The 13,112-nt window shown below is 41.1% G+C and overlaps 1 protein-coding gene across 1 annotated transcript in view; it reads right to left on the bottom strand.

Moving 5' to 3' along the window:
* The window catches only part of HECW1 (HECT, C2 and WW domain containing E3 ubiquitin protein ligase 1), a 177,678-nt gene that overhangs the window by 10,449 nt on the left and 154,117 nt on the right, over positions 1 to 13,112 (bottom strand). The window contains exons 22-24 of the mRNA XM_062567920.1: positions 5,861 to 5,959; positions 4,318 to 4,447; positions 508 to 654 (exon numbers count right to left, since the gene is read on the bottom strand). Coding sequence (XP_062423904.1) covers positions 508 to 654; positions 4,318 to 4,447; positions 5,861 to 5,959 — 376 coding nt within the window. The remainder of the gene's footprint in view (positions 1 to 507; positions 655 to 4,317; positions 4,448 to 5,860; positions 5,960 to 13,112) is intronic.

Raw genomic sequence — 13,112 nt, 5'->3', positions numbered from 1 at the left:
CTATTCAGTTGCAAAGTCACCCTAACTGGCTTCCACCCCCCGTAAATGTCTGTGCATGGCTTCTCAGTGCCATCAGCTGCCAGTACTGTTCTTTGTGCTTGTTATCTGTCATTTCATTTTCTTTTAATTTGTTGACTATAAGCCAACTGACTTGCCATTCTTTAGTTTGTTGTTGCAGGGTTAAACAAAGTTTTCAAACCACCACTTTTCTTACTATGGGACTGGACAGCAGTGATCTTTCTTAATGGTGTCTCATGTCTACCTGTGGCTTCCTTTTCCTCTTCATCATTATGCTTTGTCATATTCACAATACACATTTCTTTCCTTTCTCCCTTAATGCTAGACATGTCACCTCCAAGGCTCCTGGCAGCTACAGATTTGGGTGCTCCAATCCTTTCCACCCGTGCCTTTTTAGCTGTTTCATAAGGTGCTGATGCATAATTTAACCATTGGGTCATCAAATTGAGATGATGAATGGAAGATGGTGGAGCACTGTTTGCTACTTACTTCGTAGAAGCCCCGGACCAGGGCCTCTGTTTGCTGAACAACTCCTCGTTCCACTCGCCACTTAACCATTCTCTCTATGTACTCTTTTTTGTTCTTTTCTGTCACGGCTGTATTTGCCCCTCCAGATTTCAGCTCTCTTTCTGTCACCTACAGAACAAAGAAAAATAATGGGGTAGCAATGTATGGATCACTTTGTGTTTCAAATTTCAAGTTATGCTTTGAAAATTTAAGTGGAAAATAGATATAGCAGTCATATTTCTTGTTCGGTTCTGGCCCTTCATCGATTCGTAGTACGAACACACAGGATAATGAGGAAGTTTTGCTACCCTTTTCAGATTTCTGCTGCTATAACGATTATGTTTAGCAAAGATAGTAAATAAACTGCATGAATACATATTCATTATTTTTTACATATTATTTATATTATCTATTTATTTACTAGCCCAACAGATGGCATACAGACCATATTCAGGTCACTTTTCTTGAGGGACATATAGAAACATCATGAATTATGGAAACACTCAGTGAGTCACCTAATCTGTAGCTTTGTTGAGAAATAGCAAGAACAAGTAAGGTTGGATGTAACGAGTTAGGAATTTGCAGCTGGTTCAGGTTAAATTCCCTACTGTAAATCACTTCATTGCCATTATACCAGAGTAGCATCTGGCCGAGCTGCTGCACCGTACTCCTCAAGATGGTGCAGCATCAAGACATAGCTGTTAAGAACCACCACTAAACATGGTCTAGCTTTAAGCATGCCTTGAAGTCCAAATGTTCTGAATCTCCTGCAAGACTTCCATAAATAGCCAGATGTGTTGGTGACCGATTTCTTCAACATCTCATTATCTGTATAATTTCAAATACAATTAGTGATCTACACTTGGAGAGAGCCAATCAGTGACAATGGGTCTCTGTTTTTTCTTTGTTGTTCAGATAGGTTTAAATCACAACTATGAGACAGAATTCAGAATTAGGTTCCAGAGCAATAAGAAGACACTTTAGCTCCAAAAGGAAATGTTCCAGAGTAAATACAACTAATTTGCACTTTAGAACATCCAGATGACAATGCTTTCCTGAAACCTCCATGTTAGATCTCAATTTCAACAAACCCGATGGAAAAAATTTTCCCTTAGATTGCCCTTATGCAGTCTACCAAACTGCAGGCCAATCTAGCCCACTAGCCTGACTGGAGCAATTGCCATGGCATCCACATATAGGGCTGGGAGATAGTTAATAGGCCTGTAAGAATGCTTTCTAGTGCATAAAAGCATGCAAAAATACTTAGGGTAACAAGCAACTGCCACCTCTCCAGGTCCTGCAAGCAAAGTCTTCAAACTGGCATCCAGTCTTTACTGGTAAGACTTTGGTACTCTTGGTTCTACGTCATATCTTTGGTATTACAGTGGTGCTTTAGGGACCTGTAGGTGGTAAGACTAGTGCCCCTCTGTAGTAAATTCAATTAAAAAAATGCATCATGAAAGAGGATATGGCCCCAAAGGTTTAAAAGTGAAATTCACAAGCTAGAGATGAGGCACGAAAGAAATGACGAAAGAAGTGGTGACTGGTCCATAATAAAGTCAGTGGGGAAGCAGGAAAAAAGGCCTGTAACTCATCTACAACATAGCTCGTCAAAGAGCTACTCTTTGTTTCCCTTACCCAACCTCTGAAATACAGCTTTACAAATATTAGCCAAGGTCCCACTGTGATCTATGCTTGCATGTGTATCGAGCAAAGCAGTTGTTTGTTACTCTTTAAGTGGTCAGATACTCTTGACGTGCAAGAATTTCCAACTGGGATCCATCTGTGAGCAAAAAATATGATTGTGTTTTCTTGGGTATTTTTCTTTCAGCACTTAGCAGATTTCAGAAGAGAGGGGGAAATCTCACTTTCACTTAGGACACTTGGATTCTGACGCTCTTAATTTATGGTGAGAATCATTTTTTTCTGTCGTTAGTTCTAGCAAGGTTAGTGTCTAGTACTTACAAAGTACTAGGCAACATGCAAGCTGGCATCAAAATCTGGCTTGAAGTGTTCTTTTACTTTAGCATCACAGTATCTACAGGAGATTATGATTTTTTTTTCTTTTCTCTTTGGAGCCACCTTTTTTATCTTTCTCAACAGACTCCTATGCAATTGTCTAACTCTTTTCTTTGTGGGGAGTATAATCAGTAATTAAGGTGCCAAATGTTACCTTCAGATGCATCAAGGCAATTCAGACTGAGATTCTTATTCACCTTTGTAGTCTACCAATGCAAATAGAAACTTGTCTCATTTTTTGACTATATCTGCATGTTTACGTCTGCCTGTCTTCATGAATTAGTCTTACATAGCCATACCTTCCAGGCAACTGCTGCACTGTCACTTGAATGTCATGTAAACTTTCAACTAAATGCCAGAAGAAAAAAACCTTGCATTTGGGTCTGTGAAAAACAGTGTTATCTTTCCTACAGAAGCCACTTACTTCAATTCTTCTTCCTGATCCTTTTGATTTCATTCATCTTGACTCTGCTCATCCCTCATGCCCTTTTCTGTTTCCTGTTTCCTTTGCCTCCCTTTGCAGTACAATCAGACTAAAATAGGAAAATGGCCTCTGAAGTCTTGCTTGCTTTCTGTTACTTTCAAGCTCCTTACTGCTGAGCTGCCCATTTACTCTCAGGATCAGAGCTCCTTCCCGCCGATACTAGTCCAGCTCTCCACTGTTTCTGCAGGCCTTCACTCCATGCTATCTGCTCCTGTCAGCTTTGCTGAGGTCCAAGAGCCACTATCTGCTCCTGTCAGCTTTGCTGAGGTCCAAGAGCCACTGTCTGTGTATTCCAACTGATCTTTGCTCCCTTTGACACTATTCATCAGCTAACACCATCATTAACTTCTATTCTTTGAGCTTCTGTAGTTCATGGCAAGCTTGGTTCTTCAGTCTCTCTAGCTTTCAGCATCTCCTGTAAGCTTTCCGTGAATATTGCTTTGGTCCTTTCCAAGGCTTTGCCAGATCTTCCTTATGTCAAGATGGTCTCACTCCCTTCCACAGTATTTTTCATGCAGATGCTTCCAAGTCTCCCTATCTATTTTTATTTATACATCAAAATCAAATTCACTGAAAATAATCCTTTTTTTTTTCTTTAAATATAGAACAGGTTACAACTGCAAAGTGGACCAAGACTTTGGTGCAAGCCAAAAAAATCCACAGGAGACCCTGGTATGTATTCTGGTCTCTAACCTGCACTGAAGCCAGGGTTGTTCCCTCCTTAAAGCCATAGTTATCCATATCAGCTAGGCTAAAGGGAACCATCTGTCTGACTAATGCAGAGATACATGGCAAAAAGCATTATAAGTGGATGTACATATGAAGAGGTTACCTAGGTGCAAGGTAGGGGAAGAGACACAGAACGTAATAGGAAAATATCTGACAAAATAGCGATGAGTTGCCACGTCTTTCACCACCTGCTGAATGTTTTTCTTCCGTCCCGACCTCCATCCTTTCAGCCTCATCAGCTTTAAATTACATTGCTAGCATTCACCGAATGCCACATCTGTGTGAACGACACCCTGGAGAGAAGAGCTCTGCTCCACTTCAGGGAATTCCTCATGTTCATCAGTGTGTGCCTCAATAGGCCTGCAGGGGAGCTGGGGCTGGTATTTTACATTATAGAAACTAGGAATAGCCATCTGCAATGAAACAGGTGATTTGAAAAAACAGAATATAGGAGAAGAAAATGTTATTCAAAGGCTAAAGAATCTGTTCTGACAGAATGGTGTTCATCATGCTCAACTCCGTCAGCTTCTTCTTCAGATGTTTTGTGTATGTGTGCTCACCTGTCCAAACACCTCCTCGTTCACTGTGAAGGTGAGATCCAGGATATCTGTGATGTTGTTATCCTTCATCCACTGCAAACTCTGATGAAACTCTTCATCCAGGTACTCCAAGTCGCTTAAATCGCATGGCCTGATTGTGAAGCAAGACAAAAAGATGTAGCTAAAGATGACTTATGACTACTCAGAATATGAACAAATTTATGATAAAGACCCAAAATAAAGCTCATGTTTTCTTGGCTTTGTTAACATCAAAGCCTGTTCCACAGACCCTCTTGAAACAGTTCTGCAACAGTTTTGCCACTGTCTGCTTTGCATGGCTGGGCTCAAGGCCAAGTCTGTTGGCTGTCTGCACTATTTGCCTTTGGAAGACAGTCCTGGGGCTTGATTTTAGGTGAGTCTTCTGGATGCCCTGCACTTCAGAGCACATGCTTACCATCAGTGCTGATAGGCCCCACCATGCTGTGCCTGGCTGCTTCCAGGCATCTGTCACCCTTGAGGTGAGCTCACAAGACTGACAGAAGGCAGACCAGGCAGCCTACATTTTGGAGGAGCTAGCATTGCTTGCTGAGAGGGCAGGTGGATGTTATGAGCTGTCTGGTTTAAAATCCCCCTAAAGTGGCATAAGGATGCAGGGAGGACTCTAGTTTCTGGCTGTTTCCAGGACTGGCCAGCTCAGATACAACACAGACTTGATTGTTTGGATCTCAGTAATACTCATTTAAAAAAAGAAAATGAAATACACATTGAAGAACTCTAAAGACTGTTAACAGAAATATCTTTGCTAGCTTGGATTCATCCAAATTGACTAACTATTTCAATTAAACTTTATTCTGCTATTTGTTATTCAATTGCCTTTTGATTTATTGTTCATGTTTTTTCTTTGCTGCAAATTTTATATGCTTTACCTTATTGCAGTCTGTTAATTAAAGAGGAACAGAGGATCAATTAAAATATTAACCTTATAAAGTTGACAAAAAACTTAATACATTAGCAATAACTTCTGGTTGTTAGTGTAAAAGACCAATAAAAGACCAGTAAGAAGCATTCATTGGTTTATATATACATTAGCATTCCTAAATAGCCCAATTTGAGTTTAGAATGAAAATTTATCCCAATGGTGAGGAAAAAGACATTGTATATTTTCTTAATATGAGAAAAAAATCATTTTAAGATGAAAGAACAATATCTGTTCCATCAAAGATCATTTCAGTTTTTCATATATAATTTTAATTGCTTTGATAACTTTTCATCAGTAGTACTCTTTGGAATTATGGGCCAATGCTTTCAAAAGCGTGTTTCAAAATGTCAAACTTACTTATTAACCACTGTTATCAACATAGTCAGTATTCATGAAGGGCAAGTGGAGAAAAATCAAGAAAAATTAATAAGGCCTTTGGCCTTTTGTTTTCCACTGCAGACCAACCAAGCAAGAATGTAAAAAACTGGAAGGTAAGAATGCTCCAAGTGACTCCACAAGGGCCGGTATCTACGTACAACTCACTGCTTGATCTTCATTTCTTCTTGGTTGCATGCTTATACTTACAGCCTTAGTAGTGCTTTGTAGAACGGCCTTGTGAAGAAAGCGTCAAGGAGGTACTGATGAATTAGAGCAAGGCCAAGAATACGACCACTGAACCTGAACCTGGGATACAAAAACACAGAGTAAATGAAGTATAACTCAGGACACTCAGCACAGGAACTTAATACAGGTAGCAGTTGTTCTTTGTTCCTGACTCAGGTACTTGCAATTTATTTATCTCTTCTCTTTGTTATTTTAGCTAACACCATCCCTCACATCTCTCACTGATATGTAATGGATCTTTTTTTGATCCATCTCCTGCAGCCGCCGTACTAACTAGTGGCTTTGGAAGCTGGCATGCTGCATGTTCTCATGTACAAAACCAAGGAACGCTCTCAACATTCACTTCCTGTGATCTTTAGTTGAATGCTCTGATACAGATCAACTCCATCAAACACCAAGTTTAGCTACATCAATACTGTACTCCACCTCAGCAGAAGGTGCATGATCTGTTTCAAAACAGCTGCAAAAAATATTTGGTGAATCACTGTATCCATTTTATAACTAGTTACAACCCTTTCTGAGGTGGAGCTTTAAAGTACTTTAAAAGAGTAATGAGTCATTGTTGTGATTACGAACACATATAAAAATCAGTTAACTAAATCTCAAGCAAATCATCCTGAGATCACTTTCCTAATAGCGATGCTCTGCTATCTTTGGTATAACATACTCTTCTATTGTTTTTGCGCTCTAAAAATTACAACTCCCATTCCCGTTTCAAGTACCTTCAAATAATACCCCATTTTCTTTACAATCTATGACGTGATAATATTCTGCTGTATTTTTCTATTACTTAGTAGATATTCTTCCATCAAATCTAGTTTTAAATCAATAGCCTCAGGAAAAAAAACAGAACTTATACGAGTCCAGGAGAACTTATTTTTTGTAAAAATGCAACCCCCAATTCCCATCCAAAACTTGTTTATTTGTAGGAAAGAAAAAGAAAAAACACCACATCCCCGGTGTGACCACTGCAAGCCTAAGCTGCCTGACATCGCAGTAAAGTTTTACTGCACAAAAGATGAGAAACAGATCAAAATCCCAAGAAACCGTTCCTTCCACAACAGGGAGCAGTGCAACGATCCCTCCTGCCAATGAATGAAACATGAGACTCGTTGTAATAAAGGCGGTGCAGAATATCCGTTCAGTCAACTTTATGCTCATGGGACTGTACAACAAGTGCTTAGTCTGTCAAATGGGGCACAAAATAGCATGCTGTGGGCCCAATTAGCATTTACATCACCATAGGAGCTGCCTCCACATCCCTTGCATCCAGGAAAGGTGCTTATGGTATGCAGCTGACTGCTAACAGAAGAGTGATTATATTACCCCCTTACAGCTGTTTCCACATCGGCAACAAAAGGCAGCTGTTGGGTCTAGTTAGGACCTGCTTCACTTCACTTGTGCTCCAGTGCAAGGTTTCCAGCAAAAGGCAATGAAAAGAGGGGGAGTTGACACAATGCAAGCACAGTGGAAGCCAGACAGCTAAAATCCCAGAAACACTGAGCCTGTAATCCATCAGTTTTATAGCACCTTCAGGATCTATAATCAAATCTGTTTGTCCTAAATAATGCATATCAGCTTTTTGGGTTTTGCTCTTCACCTTCCCTGCCCCTTGCACCCAACTTCTTTTCCCTTCATATGTTTTGAAAGTGAATACTGAATGAAAATATTCTGAGCACTGAGTGCTCCTCACCAGATGCCCATCCCATGGCTACTCAACAGCGCAGAGCTGAAGAAGCAGCAACCATTTGGCATTAAGTAAAGTTGAAAGTAAATTGCCAAGAAAAGTTCCACTGATTTTGGAACTCTATTCCTGCTAAGAAATTGCCTGAATGTGTGAACAGGATCAGGTTTTCTCCTTGTTATTCACATCACTTTATACCTCTACATGGCTTTGGGGGATTCCAGGCAATAATGTGAAGCTGACGTGAAAGGTGAGTGCATCTGGATCAAGGTGTTTACAATCATAAGCACATGTTATGGTAGCAGTTAATGGGAAGTTTGATTTGAACCAGTGCTTTATGGCAGAATTGTATTAAACCATGCAGAGTTCCTGTGTGAGACGACTAAGTCCAGTGGGCCAGCCTAAACAAATGTGTGCAGGGCAACTCTATGTTGTATGGTCCATTGGTCTGGCCTTGCACTTCAAGCCCTCTAGGACATGTCAGGGCCTATTCAGATTGGAGGCTTGATGTGGTTACATTGTGCCAGGCCTTTTGATGGGACTACATTGGATAGGAAATCCAGTGCCAATTGGTCTGGTTAAAGGAGATAAAATAATTAACAAAACATTGCCACTTCCATCCCCTAGCAATAAAAGAGATTTAAAAAGCTATAAAAAAGCAGTATATGACTCTTAATTCTGTATATGGTGACTCTGTAACTCTCAGCAAACACAGTACTTCGTAGGCTTCCACGTGGCTGCTCCTCCATCCTGAGAAGGAGGGAGCAGAGCTCTCCAGCCCCCTACCCCTTCCTCCTCACACCCAGTCTTGGTATCTTCTAGAGACTTACTGCACCTGACTCTGTGACCTGAAAATGGTTTAAAAGCAGGTCCTTTGGCCTTCATCCATTCTGGACAGGGCCAGGGATCATAGGCTATAATGATAATAACCTCCCTCTGGTCCAGTGGAGCACTGGTCTAAGAGAAAGCTGAGATACGCATGCTGTGAAAAGCCAGAGGATACCTGCCAAAGGGAGGTGTTTGCTATTATGCTCATAGGATAACTGTACAGTCTATGAAACTACCGCTGCTATTGCCAAGCATAGCGGCCCCACTTAAAAAAGTCTCCAAACTTAAGAACACCTATCAGAAACAAATTACTGCCCTCACAAAAGCCAGTTAAAATGAAACCAGACTCTTGTGTATACTTCTTCCTGAAGGATTTAGACTGAGTGAGAATTAGAGGTGGGCAAGATGGTCATCAGAAAAAACAAGTTTTCCTGACAGAATAAGCAGCACAGGGGTAAATCCTGACTGGAGGGCACATACCTTCCTTAAACCTGACTTAAAACCGTTTATCTTTCCAAGCACATGTCAAGTGCTTCTTCAATTTCTTTCTAGCAGGAAAGGATAACTTGGTAGGAGTGGGGAACACGAAGACCCATTCTTGCCCTTTCTTACAATATCCTTCTTTTTCTGAGACAAGGACTGAGTCCATGTAATGCACTCCCAGCAAAGAGGGGAAGGGAGGGAAGGGGTTAATGAACAGGAAATGGTGAAATGAGAGACAGAATTAATAAACAGGAGAGCTGCTCCCATTGGCCTGCCTATCCACACCACTCAGCCACTCAAAAAGGACATTGTGTGCACCTGCTTTCTGCTTTTAATAATCCTACTCTTTGACCCATCTGCAGGAGTTTCCACACTAACCAGCTAATTCCCTTGCCTTCTGGAGGCTGCAGGTGCCCCTTAAACAGCCTGTTTTCACAACAGCCTCTTGCAAAATAACAGGCACAGTCTCCTCAGCAGGACTCTGCATATTTACCATATCCGAGTACACAGATAGACAAATCCTTACGCTATAGCAGCAGCTAAGCAATACATTTTCCTCCAGCTGCAGATTGCTCACAGGAAGTTTAATTTACTCTAGGCCTTATCATATAGCAGCAGAGTAACACATGACCAAGAACAACCTTTTCTTCCATGGCTCTCTTAATGGGTTGGACCAACACAACTGTACCTTACATGACAATCCTTGCTTGGATTCATATAGAGAACAGCATACCTCGACAAAATTGTAATCTATGCAGATAAGAGAAAGATGGGTTAGTGAGAACACCTGTGCAAGATGTGGCGAGGAGTCAGTGACTGGCAGAGTCTGTGGTACCAGCCCCAGTGTATAAAACTACACACTGACTGAATTCCCACCTGGGCCTGGCATGCATCTTCCAGTTTGTCAACAATGTCTAGCTGCTTCCCAGGCAGAAGCTGCTCAAGGTTAGCACAGCTGAGATAAGAAAATAATTCTAGTAGATTGAAGGAGCCCTTATGAACAATGAGTTGAGTCTTACCTGGGTGTCTGGCCTGTGCCTCCAGCAGCTTCCCATTGGTTACTCTTCTTTGCAGTTCCTAGGGCTCCCCATGCATCTTGTAGTGTAAGTCCTTTACTAAACCTATCCTGTTTAACTCCATATGAACCTTGAGTGTCTTTCTCTGCCGGTATCCAACCCTCTCTTGCCTGCCCTGTGGTCACAGATGGGTTTTGTTTTATCATTCTATAGAGGATGCTTTGGTAACCATGGCTCATGGTATAAGAAAATCTAAAGCCTGAGTAAAGGAAGCACTTGATGGGATTAAAAAGATTAAAAATCTTGCAAACCTTGTCTCACTCAAACAGGTCAGTTGGGCTTAAGTGTACCCTTCTTGATGCAGCTGGCTGAAAAATCATTTAAAGGGCTTACAAGAACTGAATATAATATGGTTCACACTGTATTTGAAAATGGCATTTTCCTTTCACAAGACTACTGAAAACTTGTTTTCACTTATAAGACAAATTTATGCACTCTGATGCATTGTTTCAAAGGTTCTGACTGTTTAATCATACAGGTGAACTTTTGGCTATCCAAAAGAGGAACTGAATAAATGAGGTTACACTACAGCACAGAGTTCCTGCCCTTGACAGTTGTCCTGAGGGAGAATGATGCTTAGTCAGTTGATCCAGTCAGAAACCCTATTAGTCCTTCCACAGAGGAGGAGGTGAGCCCTGATCTCAACCATTATTTTATACCAGAGAATCTACAAAGGGGAAAATATTTAAAATGGCCCAGTAATAGGAAAGGCATCACTCCCAACCCACACCTTGTTAGACACCAGGGAATTCCATCCTGAGGCACAAATGTATAGGAAACCAGGCTTCACTGGTTCCATACCTTATTTCAAAGGACAATTACAGCATTCATGCTCCTGAAGAGTCTCTGAGCATCCTAATGGCCCAGAAAACACAGATTCAAAGAACTCAAAATCTATTCTTTTTTTTTTTTTCCCAATCTTGTGATGGAGAGGGAAATGTGATGATTCCTAATTTTTGATCCTGGTGAATTCAACATCACTAGCACTTTTTAACTGAAGACTATTTCCCCCCCCCCTCGCCCCCCCAAAAAAGACTGTATTTTGGGTTTGTAGTAATGTAAAAGAAGTTCAAAGAACATGCATTTCACAAAAAAAGGAGACCAGATGGTTACTGCAATCCCACCTGGCCCTGTACACTATGAATTTTATGCAAAACTGACAGTGTGCAGCAGAGGTGTCTGTTCATATGTTAGCAGCACATATCCTTGTGTTGATTCACCGCAGTGATCAACATGTCCTGTGATGAGTAGCATCTACAGAGCAATAACCTAGCAATATATCAGATCATCCTTATAGAACCTTGGCAGCAGATCAAATCTGCACCTTCTATCAGCCTTCATTAACAAATGTCTTTGTCTAGTTTGGTATGCATATTTAACTGGGGTGCACAGTGACAAAACTTTTGAACAGCCTAGTGCAATGACACCGAGTGACCTACCGTCAGGAAGGCCAGTCATGCAGGCTGTGATAACTAATGCTGTTTTGTTTATCTGGCTTGCATCTGCAAAGTTTGCGGACAGCCTCTGCACCACAGTGTCATTTGATGTTGTGGCAAACTTGCTCTGCACATCCGCAGGCTCAGAGGTGGATGCTGTAGCATTCCAGCATGCCGCCTTTTTGCTTCAGGAATCTGATGAGCTCAGGTTTCCTTAATACAAAAAGAATGGCTCTTACAAAGGCCAGAAGAAAGAAAGTTCACAAAGTCTCAGCGTAAAAAGAATGAAGATAAAGTAATTCCTAAACTAGTCCTGAAGGAGAATTCCACTAGAAGAAGTAACAAGATTACTGTTGACCCTTTTTCTTTTTCCTTTTTTTATATATGCCTCTAATAGGAAAAATTCTATGGTGTTGGATTCCTGGGGTGACAAAGATTTAATGACAGGTCACTTGTATGGTGCAATTTCCTATGTCACACTGAGACCTTATCCCACCTCTTCTGCTTTCATCACATTGGCATTCTACCAGAGAACTTGCTCTGGATCCACACACGTCCTTCTGATATAATGAACTGATTCTTTCCTGTCTCACCAGGGCAGCAAATGAGAAAGTGTATGGTAATGACCCACTACACCAAAGCACTTGTACCTGGAGCTAACAATTAAACCTCAAACCATTCCTAAGGCTTAATTTACCAGCAAGGGAAAAACAATGAGATAATGCAAACCTCATTGCTTCTTAATTTAAACTAATCAAATCTTTCAAAAGTATTTTCTTTGTCTTCAACCTAGCTAATATTGTATTTTCACTAAAAATGCCATTTCATCTTCCTTAAACTCTGGTTACCTTCAGGAAAGCTTAAAAGACAAGATTTTCACAGAAGTAAAAAACATGCTTTTCTCAGGAAGGCTGCAGGCAGTTCTACTTTATCTGGAGAAGTCTGGCAAGAATAATGTAGATAATGGAAAAGAAGAGCTTTGCTTCATTTTTTTTCTGCAACACAATCTATCAAACATCTCCTTCCAGGATGATTCCTTCATTTAAACACCCAATGGCTCCATGTAAATACTCACACAGAGGAACAGTTACAACTGTGTTTGCATGGCGCTATGTCCAACTTCATGAGCCCTTGCAGAACTGCATGTGTATGAAGAACCATGCAGAAGTTGCTGAAGCAGCTTCCTGCACATCAGCTGTGCTCTAGCAGAGATTATTTCTGAAGATATTGAACAGGGCAAATATGGCTCTGGGACGTCTGCTGCACAGAGGCATTGCAGGAACATTAGTCTCCATGTTGTGGGTTTTCTGCATGCCACAGATCCAGCAGGAAATGGAAACCTGATTTCCAACTCTCTCTCCTTAACTAGTAAGGAGATTAATAGAGTAGATGGTCTTTCTACAACAAGAAATCTCTGCATGTCATTTTACTGATATCAAAGAAGTCCCCTTTCATGAATGTAGGTATTTAGGGAAGGAGAGGAGAACGAGTATGTCAGAGTGCCAGGGCAGCCTCCTCTGCTCACAAAGCTATCAGCTTCTTGGACCATAACATACAATTATCCTCCTCTGGGAGAGCCCCAGGGAAATATGGCCAGTGCAAACATGACTAACCATCAGTAACTGCGCTGCTTGCAAAGTTTAGCTACTCTTGCTGGTACAATACATAAAATATGCAGGCCTGTACAGCTGCTGGCAAATTCTGCC

Source organism: Rhea pennata, chromosome 2 (assembly GCF_028389875.1).
Source record: "Rhea pennata isolate bPtePen1 chromosome 2, bPtePen1.pri, whole genome shotgun sequence".
Lineage (NCBI taxonomy): Eukaryota > Metazoa > Chordata > Aves > Rheiformes > Rheidae > Rhea > Rhea pennata.
The sequence above is the reverse complement of the archived record's forward strand: the minus strand, read 5'-3'. Positions and strand labels throughout refer to the sequence as shown.